The 13,997-nt window shown below is 43.6% G+C and overlaps 1 protein-coding gene across 1 annotated transcript; it reads left to right on the top strand.

The window, feature by feature from the left end:
- Positions 1-861: 861 nt before the first annotated feature.
- Positions 862-10,750, top strand: LOC139348071 (trace amine-associated receptor 1-like). Its single transcript, XM_070988018.1, has 3 exons — positions 862-930; positions 9,637-9,658; positions 9,903-10,750. Exons 1-3 carry the CDS (start codon positions 862-864, stop codon positions 10,748-10,750), a joined length of 939 nt encoding a protein of 312 aa, XP_070844119.1.
- The last annotated feature ends 3,247 nt before the right edge of the window (positions 10,751-13,997 follow it).

Here is a 13,997-nt window from a genome sequence, read left to right as displayed (position 1 = left end):
CATTTTTTATTGATATTGATGACGTGTCTATCGCAAGACATATTGCTATCGTTTTATCGCCCAGCCCTACTTCACGGGTACCGGTGGATGTATGCGAAATGTAGAGAACGTGGACTACGAGTAAGGAAAGAGGATGTGCGTTTGTTGTTGGATCCGAGAGCAGTGTCATTAAGGCAAGCGAGACGCTTAAGACGACGGAGCTACTTCTTGAGAGAGCCGAACTTCATTTGGCACATGGACTCCTTGATAAATTGAAGCCATATGGCTTTTACATCAACGGAAGCATCAATGGTTTTTCCAGGAAAATAATCTGGCTTAATGCCTACACCATGAATAGTGACCCAAAGTTGATCGGAGGTTATTACGTAAAAGCAGTGCAGCGTTTAAGGGGCTGCCCTAGGATTGTGAGAGGCGATCTTGAGACTGAAAACGGCTATGTTCGAGGCTTTCAGCGCTTCCTCATCCCCATTCATCCAGACGGCACTGTTGATAGTTACTTGGAGGGAGCTAGCACCGCCAATCAAGGAATCGAACATTGATGGGGTTTTCTATGCAGCCAGTGTGTGGAGTTCTGGCTGTCCTTGTTTGCAGACATCAGAGACAATGGGTTCTTTGATGGCAGGTTTCTGGACAAGGCAGTCCTTCAGTTTTGTTGCATGGGATGACACTGCACAGGTCTGGAATGCACACACATTCAGACCATCGAAAAACATCAACGTCCCGAGTGGTCGGCCCAATGTGATGTATGCATTGCCTCAACTTTATGGGACCAGAGACTTCCTTTCCCCTGTTGAAGATGAACATGTTAATCTGTGCAAAGATGAATGTGTCTTTCGCCGGATGATACCATGCAATTCAGATATGTATGAACTCTGCGACATCTTCATGGCAGAGTCCCATCTGACTCTGCCAACAGATCCCTATCAGGCTGTGACCTTGTATAGGCACCTAAGGGAGGCTATCACTGCTTCTCTGTAATTCAGAGGTATTTCATTGGAGGTGCCTGTGTGTCAAGCTGTGGAGTAGGTGTTGGTTGCACAATTGCTGTCATTTCCCTTTTTTAAGTTTACTTTTAGAGGAATACTCCAGTGATTTGGGACTTATGCCCTTTCTCACATCATTTTCATAGTGAGACATAATCAGTATCTTCCAGCTGCCACATCGTGGCTTAGCATAATTCATTCCAGTCTATAGGAGTCAGCATACTCTGTAAAAGTGAACCAAATAAACCATACAAAAGAACTTAAGTGTTATGATTTGCTTATTGTTGTGTTTTTTCTTTTTGTATTATTTGCCGTTTGTTGTTTTTTCCTTTTCTCCTGTGTTCACAGGGGAGGTGTGGTCTGGCGGTGCTGCGAGCAGCCTGCTCCTCATTCCCGCTGATTTCACCTGCATTTAGGCAGCAGCCCGACTTCGCCTCGCTGCCAGATTGTCTATGGTTCTTGCCTGACTTTCCAGCCATTCTCTTGTGATTCCTAGCGTACTCTAGTCTTGTCCTTGTAGCCTTGTGCTTTCTCAGTTTGTGTCTTAGCATAGTTAGTTAGTTAGTAGTTGGTTTTTTCTTGCATCGTTCCCTTAGTGGTTCCGACCTTAGTTCATTATTCCTAGTGTTTTGTCTGTTATCCTACCCGCTCACCACGGTGTAGTTAATTATTTAGTTTAGGGCTGATTTTGTGTTGGTTTACCTCGGGATTGTTTTTGTTATAGTGTTTGTAGTAATTTCGTTTGTAATAAAACTGTTTTCAACAGCTCCCTTGGTTCTTGTGCTGTTTTTGTTTCTGCCTTTTTATTGGGTCCAATTCTAAATATTTTGGTGACCTGCCATAACATTAAGAAACCTTGAAACTAGTGTATTTGCATGTGCATTTAAAATGAAGATTTTTAAACATACTTAGTACTTAGTTGTTTTAGAAGAGGTTTGCTACATGGAACTATATTATATTTATGTCATGTGCTGTGCATGTGGCAAACAGGTGACACACTATGCTGTAGTTTCATGTATCAAACTTCTTCAAAAACGAATAAGAAGGACCTGTTTTGATGAATAAATATTTAAAAACCTTCATTTTGAATGTTGACATTACTCCTCACTTTTTTCATGACATTTGTTTTACAACTGGGACATAAAAAGACTTGTATTAGCTCTCAAAAAATGTAGTAAAAATATCAAGTGACATGTATTTGACAGTGAAGATATCTGTGAGTGAAGAAACTCTGTAGCCAAGCACTGTAATATCAGAGCTGAGTTGAAAACAGCACAAGAATCTGATATTTTTATGGAAATATTTTATGAATCCATTGAGGAAATCATCATGTGAAATCTGCAGCCCTGAATAAATGTAAATTTTGCCTATCTGTCTGGTTTGTTAATTAAAAACAATTTACACAAATATTTACATTACAGTACAGGTTACTTCATGGCAAAATGCACTTACATACAATAAAAGTATCTGTGGTGGCATTAAGTTCTAGCAGTAAATTAAAGTAATGTAATGTAAATATTACAATCATTCTAAAGGCCATTTGAGCAGGGCTAAGATGGTCTTTTCAGATTACATTTCACACAGGCCAAATCAGCTTGTACATTTTGTAAACCAGACTGCTCATGGGTATCTTAATATTAACTGCCAAACTGTTTCTGAACAACTAACCAACTGGCATGACTTTAACATCAGCAATTAGAAAACAATTCTAATAGTGACAGACAACTCTGTAAATTACAGATTATCACAGTGATATGCTTTTTAGGAACAAGTTTAGCACTGAAGCTGGGTTAGACTCAAACTGATGGAAAATAATTATTCTACAGTCATTTTCAAAGTATAATTCAAAATATATAATCCATGTGAAAACAATGACGCTGTACTATTGCACCAATAAAAAAAAAAAAAAAAAAGAATTGCAGCTGTATAAAACATGAAATAAGACCACCACACAGTTCAGTACATCAGGGGCCCGTTTCACAAAGCAGGTTTTGTGAAAACTCTGAGTTTGTTAAGCCTGAAATGAAGGAAACTCTGAGTTTTCCGTTTCACAAAGGGAGGTAACTCAAACCAGAGAAAGAGGGGTAACTCTAGCCTGTTTCACAGAGAGAGGTAACTTAAACTCTCGGTCAGTTACCATGGTAACAGACTCTATGAACTTAACCTGGTCGGGACCAGGTTTTTCTCAATGAACCTCGAGTTTCTCTCTGTGTCCGCCCCCTGTCAGCCACACGTTTTTTGATTTCCTCATTCATTCAGGCAGCAGGCGAGTTTTGGTATAATGTAGTTCTGCCGTCTGTTATTTAAAAAAATCAGCCAGTCGGCCTATATGAGAAGTCCACTTTTTTTCCACTAACATGGCATGTCCTTTTGACAACGATCCCGTGGATGAAGGTGCAGCATTACTGCGCAGGGAATTAAATATTCGTCGGGAGATGGTTATCAGACCACGCATAGATGTTCTGGCATTTCCAGACAATTATCTTTTTGAACGGTGCCGTTTCACGTCACAGTCCATCACCTACATCCACAACCTAATCCGTCCTTATATCTGCAACATTACCAGCCGTAGTCATGCTCTCACATCCCAGCAGATATTGTGTGTTGCGCTGTGTTTCTTTGCAAATGGGAGTTTTTTGTATAACATCGGAGATGCAGAGCACTTAAGCAAGGCAACTGTATGCAGGGCGGTCAGAAAAGTTTGCCTCGCCTTGAAACAGCTATTACCCATCTTTGTGGTTTTCCCTGGACATAAACCTGTCAGACTCATCAAGGAGGAGTTCCACAGGATTGCAGGTGAATGATGTAGAGATCCAAATTAATTTTATATTATATTCCATTAATGACATTGTGCTGCAATCTCAGAATGGGAGTAGTAATTTTAATTTCTTTTAGGATTCCCCAGTGTGATTGGCTGCATAGATGGCACACACATCCCCATCACGGCTCCCTCGCATAATGAAGCAGATTATGTGAATAGGAAGTCCATTCACAGCACAAATGTGCAGGTAAATGTAGATTGACTACTGTTTCAAAATGTTAAAGACTGCATCATAATTCAACATCTGTCATTCTCTGCACTGTCAAGATCGTATGTGATGCTGCATACTTAATTTCCAATGTGGAGGCCAAGTGGCCTGGGTCTGTTCATGACTCAAGGATTTATCGCGAGTCTAACCTGAGCAACAGACTGCAACGTGGTAAGCAGCCTAATGATTTGCACAATATAATTCACCTGTCTCCCTCCTTTAATATACTCTTATGTGTCCCCTACACATTACAGGAGAGTTTGATGGCCTTCTGCTGGGTGACAGAGGTTACCCATGCCAACCCAGGCTGCTGACTCCTTACCCTGACCCTGAACCAGGCCCCCAACAGAACTTCAACCGGGCTCACTGCAGGACAAGAGCCCGGGTGGAGATGACCATAGGATTGCTGAAAGCCCGTTTCCAGTGCCTACGTCACCTCAGGGTGACCCCTGAGAGGGCCTGTGATATCGTTGTGGCATGTGTTGTTCTTCATAATATTGCCACTATTAGAGGAGAGCAACGCCCTGCCCTACAAATTGAAGACCCTGATGATGACCCCATCCACCTGCCAGCTATGCAGGACGGCAGAGCAGTCAGAGACACCATATGCCATAGTCACTTCAGAGATTGAGTCACCACCACCACCACCACAGCAGTCAAATAAAGACACAATACACACTTCATTTGGTCTTCTTTATTTCCTACAAATAAAAGAGCTAGATTAGTTAATGTTCCAATAGTTAATGTTCTAATAGTTGTGACCATGCACCCACCTCTAATTTGTGTTCCAGTATTTCAATTTCTAAATCTGCCTTCCTAATCTGGCACTCCAAGTATTGCATTTCTTTGTTGGTTTTTTGGATTTTTTTCAGCAGGTGAATTTTACAAATCTCTTTTACTGGTAACTGGGAATACATAAGGAGGACATTAAATTATACAGTTGCACATGAATTCCACAGAATGAACCTCTGGTGTTTACTGAACATCCATCTCACTGTGTCAATCTGTGCAGTGGAAGTTGAGGGACTCTCCTGCTGCTGCCCAGCCATGCCCTGTTAAAGAGGATGAGAATGTGTTAATACTTCAGTGTAGGCTAAATGTCACACTCTATATTGTTGTTGAATGTTAAGAAATGTAAATGGGAAGAGAACTATCAGTAACATATCAAGATGTTACCTCTATAGGCCTTTCTGGATCCCCCTCTGTAAAGGCAGCAGACAGAGTTTCTTCATGCTCTTCATCCTAGATGAGTGATATGTTTCAGTATACTTAAACTACCATTTGGCAAAAACTTTGGAGTATTGCCTACTTACAGTCACAAGGTCTGTTGTGGCATGAGAGGGCTCCACCAGGCAGATAGCACCATCAGAATCTGTTGGGACAAAAAAAAAAAAAAAAAAAAAAAGACATGAAAGGGAAATAAATATTTTTATGAATAGGCTTAAAAGAGATATATAGGCCTCGGCATATTACATTTTATAAAGGCACTCGTGTCTTGAGGGGCGAGCTCTGAAGATGAGCTCCCTCCAGGAATTCCCTCAGCCACTGGCATTCCTAAATTGTGGCTTAGGGCCAGCTCCTCTGCCTCCGTTAGAGATGGCGGTGCTGGGCCGCCACCCGTTTTGCGGGCATCTGCCTTCTTTCTGTTGGCTGAGCAGAAGTCTGTGTTAGTTTAAATAGGCTTAATTATTTAACAGAATATGATATAGATGAGAAGACATTTATGTGTGTGAAAACAGCATTATGTTGGGGATAAAACAACAGCCACGTAATATTTACTTTACAATGTAAAACATGATCAAAATTAGGTACCCCTATTTAATTATGCCGAGGTCTTACCTGTTTGAACAATGTTTTTATATTTCATTTTAAGCTGCTGCCAAGTGCGCTTCTCCCCCGCGGGATTGCACCTGCATGAAATAAATTAATGAGCTACCATTCAAGCAGTTTTCCCCTGTAATATTATTGCGATTGCAAAGGACTACATTTAAACTTACGCATTGACCCGAGCAGCAATGTTTTCCCACGCCGTCTCTCTCTCTTTCACGGCTGCAGCGGTGTTGCACTTTTTTCTAAAAACGTGTTGAAACTCGCTGTATGAGCGCATTAAGATTTCTAGCTCCAGAGCGGTAAAAAACGCAGCCCTCCTCTTCCCCGTTGCCATGGTGACTCGTCGAATCGGGGCTCCACTGATGTTGGCTTTTTATAGTCGTGGTGCATGCGCTTAACTCTGAGTTGACTTACTCTGAGTTGATTGAACTAACCCAAATCACCTGTTCTGAAACTGGAAACTCTGAGTTTCCTATCTCAGGCTAGATCAACTTGAGGTTCAGGATTAGACTCTGAGTTTGTTGAACCTCCTTTGTGAAACGGGCCCCAGATGTTTCAATGACAACATAAACAACAAAAACAGACCAAAAAAAATTTTAAAAAAAGATAAAATAGAATCAACCATACATTGTGGCCTGTTGCTATTTGGCCAGATCAAGATTGCTCTTAAGTTCAAAGGATGTCCTTTTTCAAGAAGTTGCTTGACAGGATGTTGTCAAACTCTGTGCAAAATTCCGGGTAAGAACTGTATGTACACGGCACTTCCAGTGTAGCTCCACAGGTGTGTGCAACAGGCCTTCTGCTGAGCCCAGTTTCAACATTAAAAAAAAAATCATAATTTTTTCAACACATATAACAGAGGAACCTGTGCAGAAGCGCAGGATTTTCTTCGCTTTGGCTTGATCTGCATTTTTCACGTAACGCTGTAGATGGTTGAAGGCTGTGGCCTGTGGCCTTCTTTAACTCATACAGACTAAACGCACTTTCCTTGTCTGGTAGTTTCACCTTTACAAGTGACATGGGTTTGGAGAAGCAATCAACTACAAATTTTGACTCTTGTAGAATGGCTTTGTGAGCCATTGTTTCTATGGCAGACTTTATGCCACTCATTGGAGGAATGAAATGGGAACCCATCCATGTAAAAAGATCGAGCCACTCCTCCTCATCACCTTCCTCCATTGTGCCCTGGAGAGTCTTCTCAACTGCTGATCTTGCAGTGAGAGGTAGGTAGTTGAGAAATGATGACATCAAGGTGTCTGTATCAACAGAGTCAATTCCACTGATCCATGCTAAAATGAAAGCCATGGATAGCTTCACTGGCATGACACCATGGTCAACTAATCCTTTCACCCAGATGCGTCCAACCGCTTGTTATTCAGCCTCGGAGAAATCTGGCCTTAGCCTTGGAACTCGCTCCGTTTCCCCTTCACACTGTTCGAGAAATTGCTCCTAGAAGGCTGTGTGCACCTTTGACACTCCGGCTTCATCGATAGCTTTTTCATTTACAAAATCCATCTTTAAAGTCATATTGACGATGCTGCTGTCCATAAATACCCCCAAAAGATCATCTACAACCTTGATCCTACAAATTGAAGCACGTCGTGTGCTCTGTGGATTTCCTGGGTTGCTCGCTGATGTTGATGAAGGCTGGCTGCTTTCTGAGGGCAAATTGAAATTCAGCCCACTGTCCTGCTAGAAGAACAGAACACACACATAATAAAAACAGAGTGGTCAATGAATAAAGCAGAAGCTAAAGTATCCTAGCTTTTGGTATGTTTGGTATGTTCTGCACTCCTCCTCAAAGGAGAATTTGTGATCCCGTACCCTAAGACAAGTTAATCCTGACAACATCAGAGTTGCTTGCAGTGATGTGTCTTACCTGTGCAGTTTGCAATGCCTCCTCATGTATGGACTGCTGCTCATCCATTGTAGGCAGGACATCATCTGAAGGCAATAGGATTGGTATATCCTAGCATAGGTGCTCCACTCACTTCAGCACTCTGAAGAATACAATAAGTTTAAATATATTAGTTGACAGCAGACACATTGAAAACCTGTGATGTGATTGCAGACTATTATATATAGAAGTCTTTCTAAATGAGTCTTCTACACCAGTCTAACTTCTAGTCAAAATCAGGAACACTCCAGAAATAGCATGCAAAAAGTCCACTTATGTTTTGAGAAATTAAAAAGCCAAACATCTTAAATTTCAGAGGCAGAACAATGTAATGAAGTCATAAATCAGAGTTACAAAAATTTAAACTTGCTTTTAATACAAATTGTGCATGACACACCACACATTGGAAATGGAAGTTCAAGAAAAATATTTTCATATAGAAATTCAAAATAGAGCCTTACCTGTATGACATCCTCCACATCCTCAACATAATTCCATCTGACAACCACGGTCTCCTCCCCACCAAGGTCATCCTCTGGATCCCATACAAGTGTACCTGCCTCATCAAACAAGGGCTCACTTATGTTTGAGTCCATGTGATTTGGGCTTGGCTGAAAGGGATGTGATGGACCTGGACCTTGTGCGTCCTCATTCTCGGATATTGTCCTTTTCTCTTTAGATCTTGGTTGCGTCTGAAAACAAATCAAAGACAGAAGTTTTCAATCATGCCAACAGTAACAGCAGAACACATGCTCCATATTTGATATTAAATGTTGTAATACATATTAAAACACATACTAGTCTATTAAAGGGATAGTTCAACAAGCTGGACCATTCTTTTATTTATAACAAATATATTCCCACAAACCAGGGGGCTTTTGTCACTGTCAAATGAAAGTGAATGATCCTACAGATTTGTGATCGACTCATCAGCGCCAATGTGAGACCTATCTTCAGATTTTACATCTTCATTTTCTTCAGATGAGGAGTGATCTGTTGAAGCTCCCTCTTTTGTGCAAATGTAAAACCTGAGTAGCTTCAGTTTGGTTTGTTCATACATTTGGCCAAAAGTGTTATCCAAGGGGATCTTGTTTCTTTTAAAATCACACACATCAAACGTAAAGTCATCAGCTGGTCCTTTTGTGGAGTGTCCATCAGGGAAAAATAGGTCTTTTCCTAATTCCATCACCTGAGCAACAGTTGTTGTTTTTCCCAATGTAGCATGTCTTGTGCCTCCACCATTTCTGGTCCCTACTTGATTATATCCATCACTGCCAAAATGAAGCCATCCAATTTCAATCTTCCTTGAAGTTATCTCTCCTGCAGTATTTCTTTGTCTGGCCACTGTCCTTTGGGGTTCATCTGGGGTACCACACAGTGCTCCTTTTGTCTTTGATTTCATTTTCCGTGCCCCTATTTTATCTTTTAGCCTCTGTTAAAGAGTCTGTTTATTGGTGATGCACTGTTTGTTCACAGAAACTTAGGACAGCAACTCGGTCACCATATGACGCTATGTGTCTTGCCATTTGCTCATCAGTCGTGATGCGCAACACTGCCTTGTCAACCTACAAACAAGAGAGAGAGAGAGAGAGAGAGAGAGAGAGAGAGAGAGAGAGAGAGAGAGAGAGAGAGAGAGATAATAGGGTTCACACACACACACACACACACACACACACACACACACACACACACACACACACACACACACACACACACACATCTATACAAATGTAGTGTATCACATCTGATTGGACAAGAGACCTTTGTATTCATGATGGTCACTATGTGGGGGTTGATTATTTAAATATCAGGTCCAAAGCTTCTGCATAGTGGAATAGTGAATAACGACATACATTAACAGTGATGTGTCATTATGGTATGAAACTTAAACTACAAGTCTTTAGTGATTGTAACGTCATGTCTTTGTTTCTTAAGAACACTGATGATGCTGTGGTTTTCTCACTGTAGTTGGTTAATATTGGAAAATTGAATTGCAGGAATCAAGGATCATGAAACCAGAGAGGACTGTCAACAGGTCGTACACTGTTCGTGACATACATCCCTGCTATGAATCAGATAATGGAGCTTACGTATTTACAAGCAACCCTTCCCTAATATGTGTATTATTATATGTTTTCCTTGGCTCACTGTCTGTTGTCACAGTATGTGGAAACCTTCTTGTAATAATCTCCATCATTTACTTCAAACAGCTCCATGTCCCAACTAACTACCTCATCCTGTCTCTGGCTGTGGCTGACCTGCTTGTAGGAGTTTTAGTCTTTCCTTTAAACATGGCATTTACTGTAACTTCATGTTGGTATCATGAAGATTTGTTTTGTAAAGTACGAGGAAGTTTTGATGTGACTCTAAGCACAGCTTCTATTTTGAACTTATGCTGTATTTCTATTGACAGATATTACGCAGTGTGTCAGCCTCTCACTTATAGAAGTAAAATAAATGATCGTGTCATTGGGATCATGATCCCGGTGAGCTGGGGATTTGCTGCTATAATTGGAATTGGCATCATAATTGCAGGGTTTAATCAAGGAAAATGTGAAGAAAGTTGTTTAATTGATGCTCTAATATCCACCACTCTTGCATGTATTTTCTCATTTTATATCCCAGTCATTATAATGCTTAGTATCTACCTGAAGATTTTCATTGTTGCACAAAGACAAGCAAACAGCATCCAGAACACAACGTGTCAGAGCAAAAAGTCTGGAGCTACTGTTAGTAAAACTGAGAGAAAGGCCACCATAACTCTGGCGATAGTTATGGGAGTTTTTCTCTTATGTTGGATGCCTTATTTTCTTTGCATCATCTTTCAGCCTTTCGCATATGATGTAACACCAATTGCTGTGATTGAAACCCTTAACTGGCTGACACTATTCAACTCAATGCTCAATCCATTCATTTATGCTTTCTTTTACAGCTGGTTCAGATCAGCTTTTAGAATGATCATATCTGGAAAAATATTTCAAGGTGATTTTGCCAACTCAAAACTCATTTGACTAGTTTTAATCATTCGAATAACAATTTAATTGGAGAATAATGATAAAGGCTGAAACAGTAAGGGTTCATTCCACCGCTATTATCCCATTCACCACCTGAGCAAAGTATACTGGATATACACAGGTTTTCAAAATCAGACATCTGTATGCATTTTGAGAGTTGGTTTCTCCTCTCCGTGCTGCCTGTGATGTGGCGCTACAGAAAGGAAATACACTGGAAGTCACAGGGGTCAAAATTCAGTTGCTGCAAACATATGTTTGAGTTAATCGAATCAAGTAAGCATCTTCTTACTTGAAGTCCAGGTAAGGTTATGTATGAGCATCTACTGTTTTTAAACAAAATCTAATGAAATCCTGTAAAACTTGTGAAGAAATAAAGCACTAAAAATCTCTCATAACCAAATATCTTTCTCCACACTGATATAACAGAATTTATTAATATCAAAATGTGGTGGTGCCTAAGGCCTTGTGCACCATGATATTGACGATACTGGATGCTGAGTGTACCAGAAATCTACTCGAAATCTACTCGAACAGCAGTGCAGAGTACCCGGCCTTCTTGGAGTCCCTGGGAGGGGTACTGGAAAGTGCTCCAACCGGGGACTCCATTGTTCTGCTGGGGGACTTCAATGCTCACGTGGGTAGCTACAGTGATTCCTGGAGGGGTGTGATTGGGAGGAACGGCCTCCCCGATCTTATCATCTGACCTTTGGCGGTATGTATTGGACACTCGGGTAAAGAGAGGGGCTGAGCTGTCAACTGATCACCACCTGGTGGTGAGTTGGATTTGCTGGTAGGGGAGGAAGCGGGACAGACTTGGCAGACCCAAACATACAGTGAAGCTGTCAGGGAGGTTTTCAACTCCCACCTCCAGGAGAGCTTCGACCAGATTCCGAGGGAGGTTGGAGACATTGAGTCCGAATGGACCATGTTCTCCACTTCCATTGTTGATGCAGCCGTCCGTAGCTGTGGCCGTAAAGTCGGCAGTGCCTGTCGTGGCGGCAATCCCTGAACCCGGTGGTGGACACCGGAAGTAAGGGATGCTGTCAAGCTGAAGAAGCAGTCCTATCGGGCCTGGTTGGCTCTTGGAACTCCTGAAGCAGCTGATGGGTACCGGTAGGCCAAGCGTGCAGCAGCTCGGGTGGTTGTAGAAGCAAAAACTCGGGTCTGGAAGGAATTCGGGGAAGCCATGGAGGAGGACTACCGGTCGGCCTCGAGGAAACTGGCAAACTGTTCGGCCCCTCAGGAAGGGGAAGCAGCTTTCTGTCAACACTGTTTGCAGTGGAGATGGGGAACTGTTGACCTCAACTGGGGATATTGTCGGGGGGTGGAGGAATACTTTGAGGATCTCCTCAATCCCACAATCATGTCTTCTGTTGAGGAAGCAGAGACTGGGGACTTGGAGGTCGATTCATCCATCACTGGGACTGAAGTCACTGAGGTAGTTTGCAAGCTCCTCAGTGGCAGAGCACCGGGGGTGGATGAGATCCGCCCTGAGTACCTCTAGTCTCTGGATGTTGTAGGACTGTCTTGGTTGACACGCCTCAGGGACGGTGCCTCTGGACTGGGGTGGTGGTCCCTCTTTTTGAAAAGGGGGACCGGAGGGTGTGTTCCAACTATCGGGGGATCACACTCCTCAGCCTCCCTGGGAAAGTCTATTCCAGGGTACTGGAGATGAGAATCCGGCCGATAGTTGAACCTCGGATTCAGGAGGAACAATGCGGTTTTCATCCTGGCTGTGGAACACTGGACCAGCTCTATACCCTCCACAGGGTGCTTGAGGGTTCATGGGAGTTTGCTCAACCAGTCCACATGTGCTTTGTGGACTTGGAGAAGGCATTCGACCAGGTCCCTCGCGTCATTCTGTGGGAGGTGCTCCGGGAGTATGGGGTTGGAGGCCCTCTGTTGAGGGCTGTCCAGTCCCTGTACAACTGGAGCAGGAGCTTGGTCCGCATTGCCGGCAGTAAGTCGGATCTGTTCCCGGTGCATGTTGGACTCTGGCAGGGCTGCCCTTTGTCACCGATTCTGTTCATCATTTTTATGGACAGAATTTCTAGGCGCAGCCAGGGGCCGGAGGGGGTTCGGTTCGGTTCGGGAGCCGCCAGATTGATGGTGTCTTGTTGGCTCCCTCGAGCCAGGACCTTCAGCATGCGCTGGGGCGGTTCGCAGCCGAGTGTGAAGCAGCTGGGATGAGAGTCAGCACCTCCAAGTCCGAGGCCATGGTTCTAAACCGGAAAAAGGTGGCTTGCTCCCTTCAGGTTGTGGGACAGTTCCTGCCTCAAGTGGAGGAGTTTAAGTATCTTGGGATCCTGTTCATGAGTGAGGGAAGGATGGAGCATGAGATTGACAGGCGAATCATTACATTACTGTGGCCGCTGCACCGGTCTGTCGTAGAGAAGAAGAAGCTGAGCCGAAAGGCGAAGCTCTCGATTTACTGGTCAATCTACGTTCCTACCCTCACCTATGGTCATGAACTTTGGGTCATGACTGAAAGAACGAGGTCCCGGGTACAAGCGGCTGAAATGAGCTTCCTCCGCAGGGTGGCAGGGCGCTCCCTTCAAGATAGAGTGAGGAGCTCTGTCACTCGGGAAGAGCTCTGAGTAGAGTTGCTGCTCCTGCACATCAAGAGGAGTCAGCTGAGGTGGTTCAGGTATCTTTATTGGATGCCCCCTGGACGCCTCCCTACGGAGGTGTTCCAGGCATGTCCCACCAGGAGGAGGCCCCGGAGAAGACCCAGGACACGCTGGAGTGACTATGTCACTCGGCTGGCCTGGGAACGCCTCGGGATCCCCCTGGAAGAGCTGGGGGAAGTGTCCAGGGAGAGGGAAGTTTGGGCGTCCCTGCTTCAATTCCACCAGCAGCGCAAAGTCAGGTCCGCTTTGTCGATGGGACATGGTGACGCAGACTTTGGTACTTTCGTGCACTGCGCTGCGGGCGCAACTATTCCCCCTTCTCATCTCAGTCCCACCCAGTGACGCAACTCGGAAGGAGGGAGGGGAGAAGGTGTGGAATGGGTTTGACACAACCGAGTCAAGTCCTCACCAATCACACCAGCTCCTCCCCTCACCTTTAAAAACGCTGCTGGCGAGGCGCATGGCAAATTTCGAGGATGACTGAGCCCGTGCAGGAAAGTGTCTGACGCTCAAACTTCTCTCCAGGAGGAGGTCCTTAGATGGTAAATCCTAAGCCTCCTCCTCCTCCTCCTCCTCCTCCTCCTCTTCCTCATCCTCCTCAAAGCAAGGATGTA

The sequence above is a fragment of the Chaetodon trifascialis genome, chromosome 19, assembly GCF_039877785.1.
Source record: "Chaetodon trifascialis isolate fChaTrf1 chromosome 19, fChaTrf1.hap1, whole genome shotgun sequence".
Classification (NCBI taxonomy): domain Eukaryota; kingdom Metazoa; phylum Chordata; class Actinopteri; order Chaetodontiformes; family Chaetodontidae; genus Chaetodon; species Chaetodon trifascialis.
This window is presented reverse-complemented; position numbering and strand designations above follow the sequence as displayed.

Bases quoted from the DNA above. Each gene is read 5' to 3' on its own strand.
- LOC139348071 (XM_070988018.1), top strand. From the start codon at position 862: ATGTATGAACTCTGCGACATCTTCATGGCAGAGTCCCATCTGACTCTG. The intron at 931-9,636 runs GTGACCTTGTAT...TTAAACTACAAG, and splicing joins CAACAGATCCCTATCAGGCT to TCTTTAGTGATTGTAACGTC. The intron at 9,659-9,902 runs GTCTTTGTTTCT...CTGTTGTCACAG, and splicing joins TTTAGTGATTGTAACGTCAT to TATGTGGAAACCTTCTTGTA.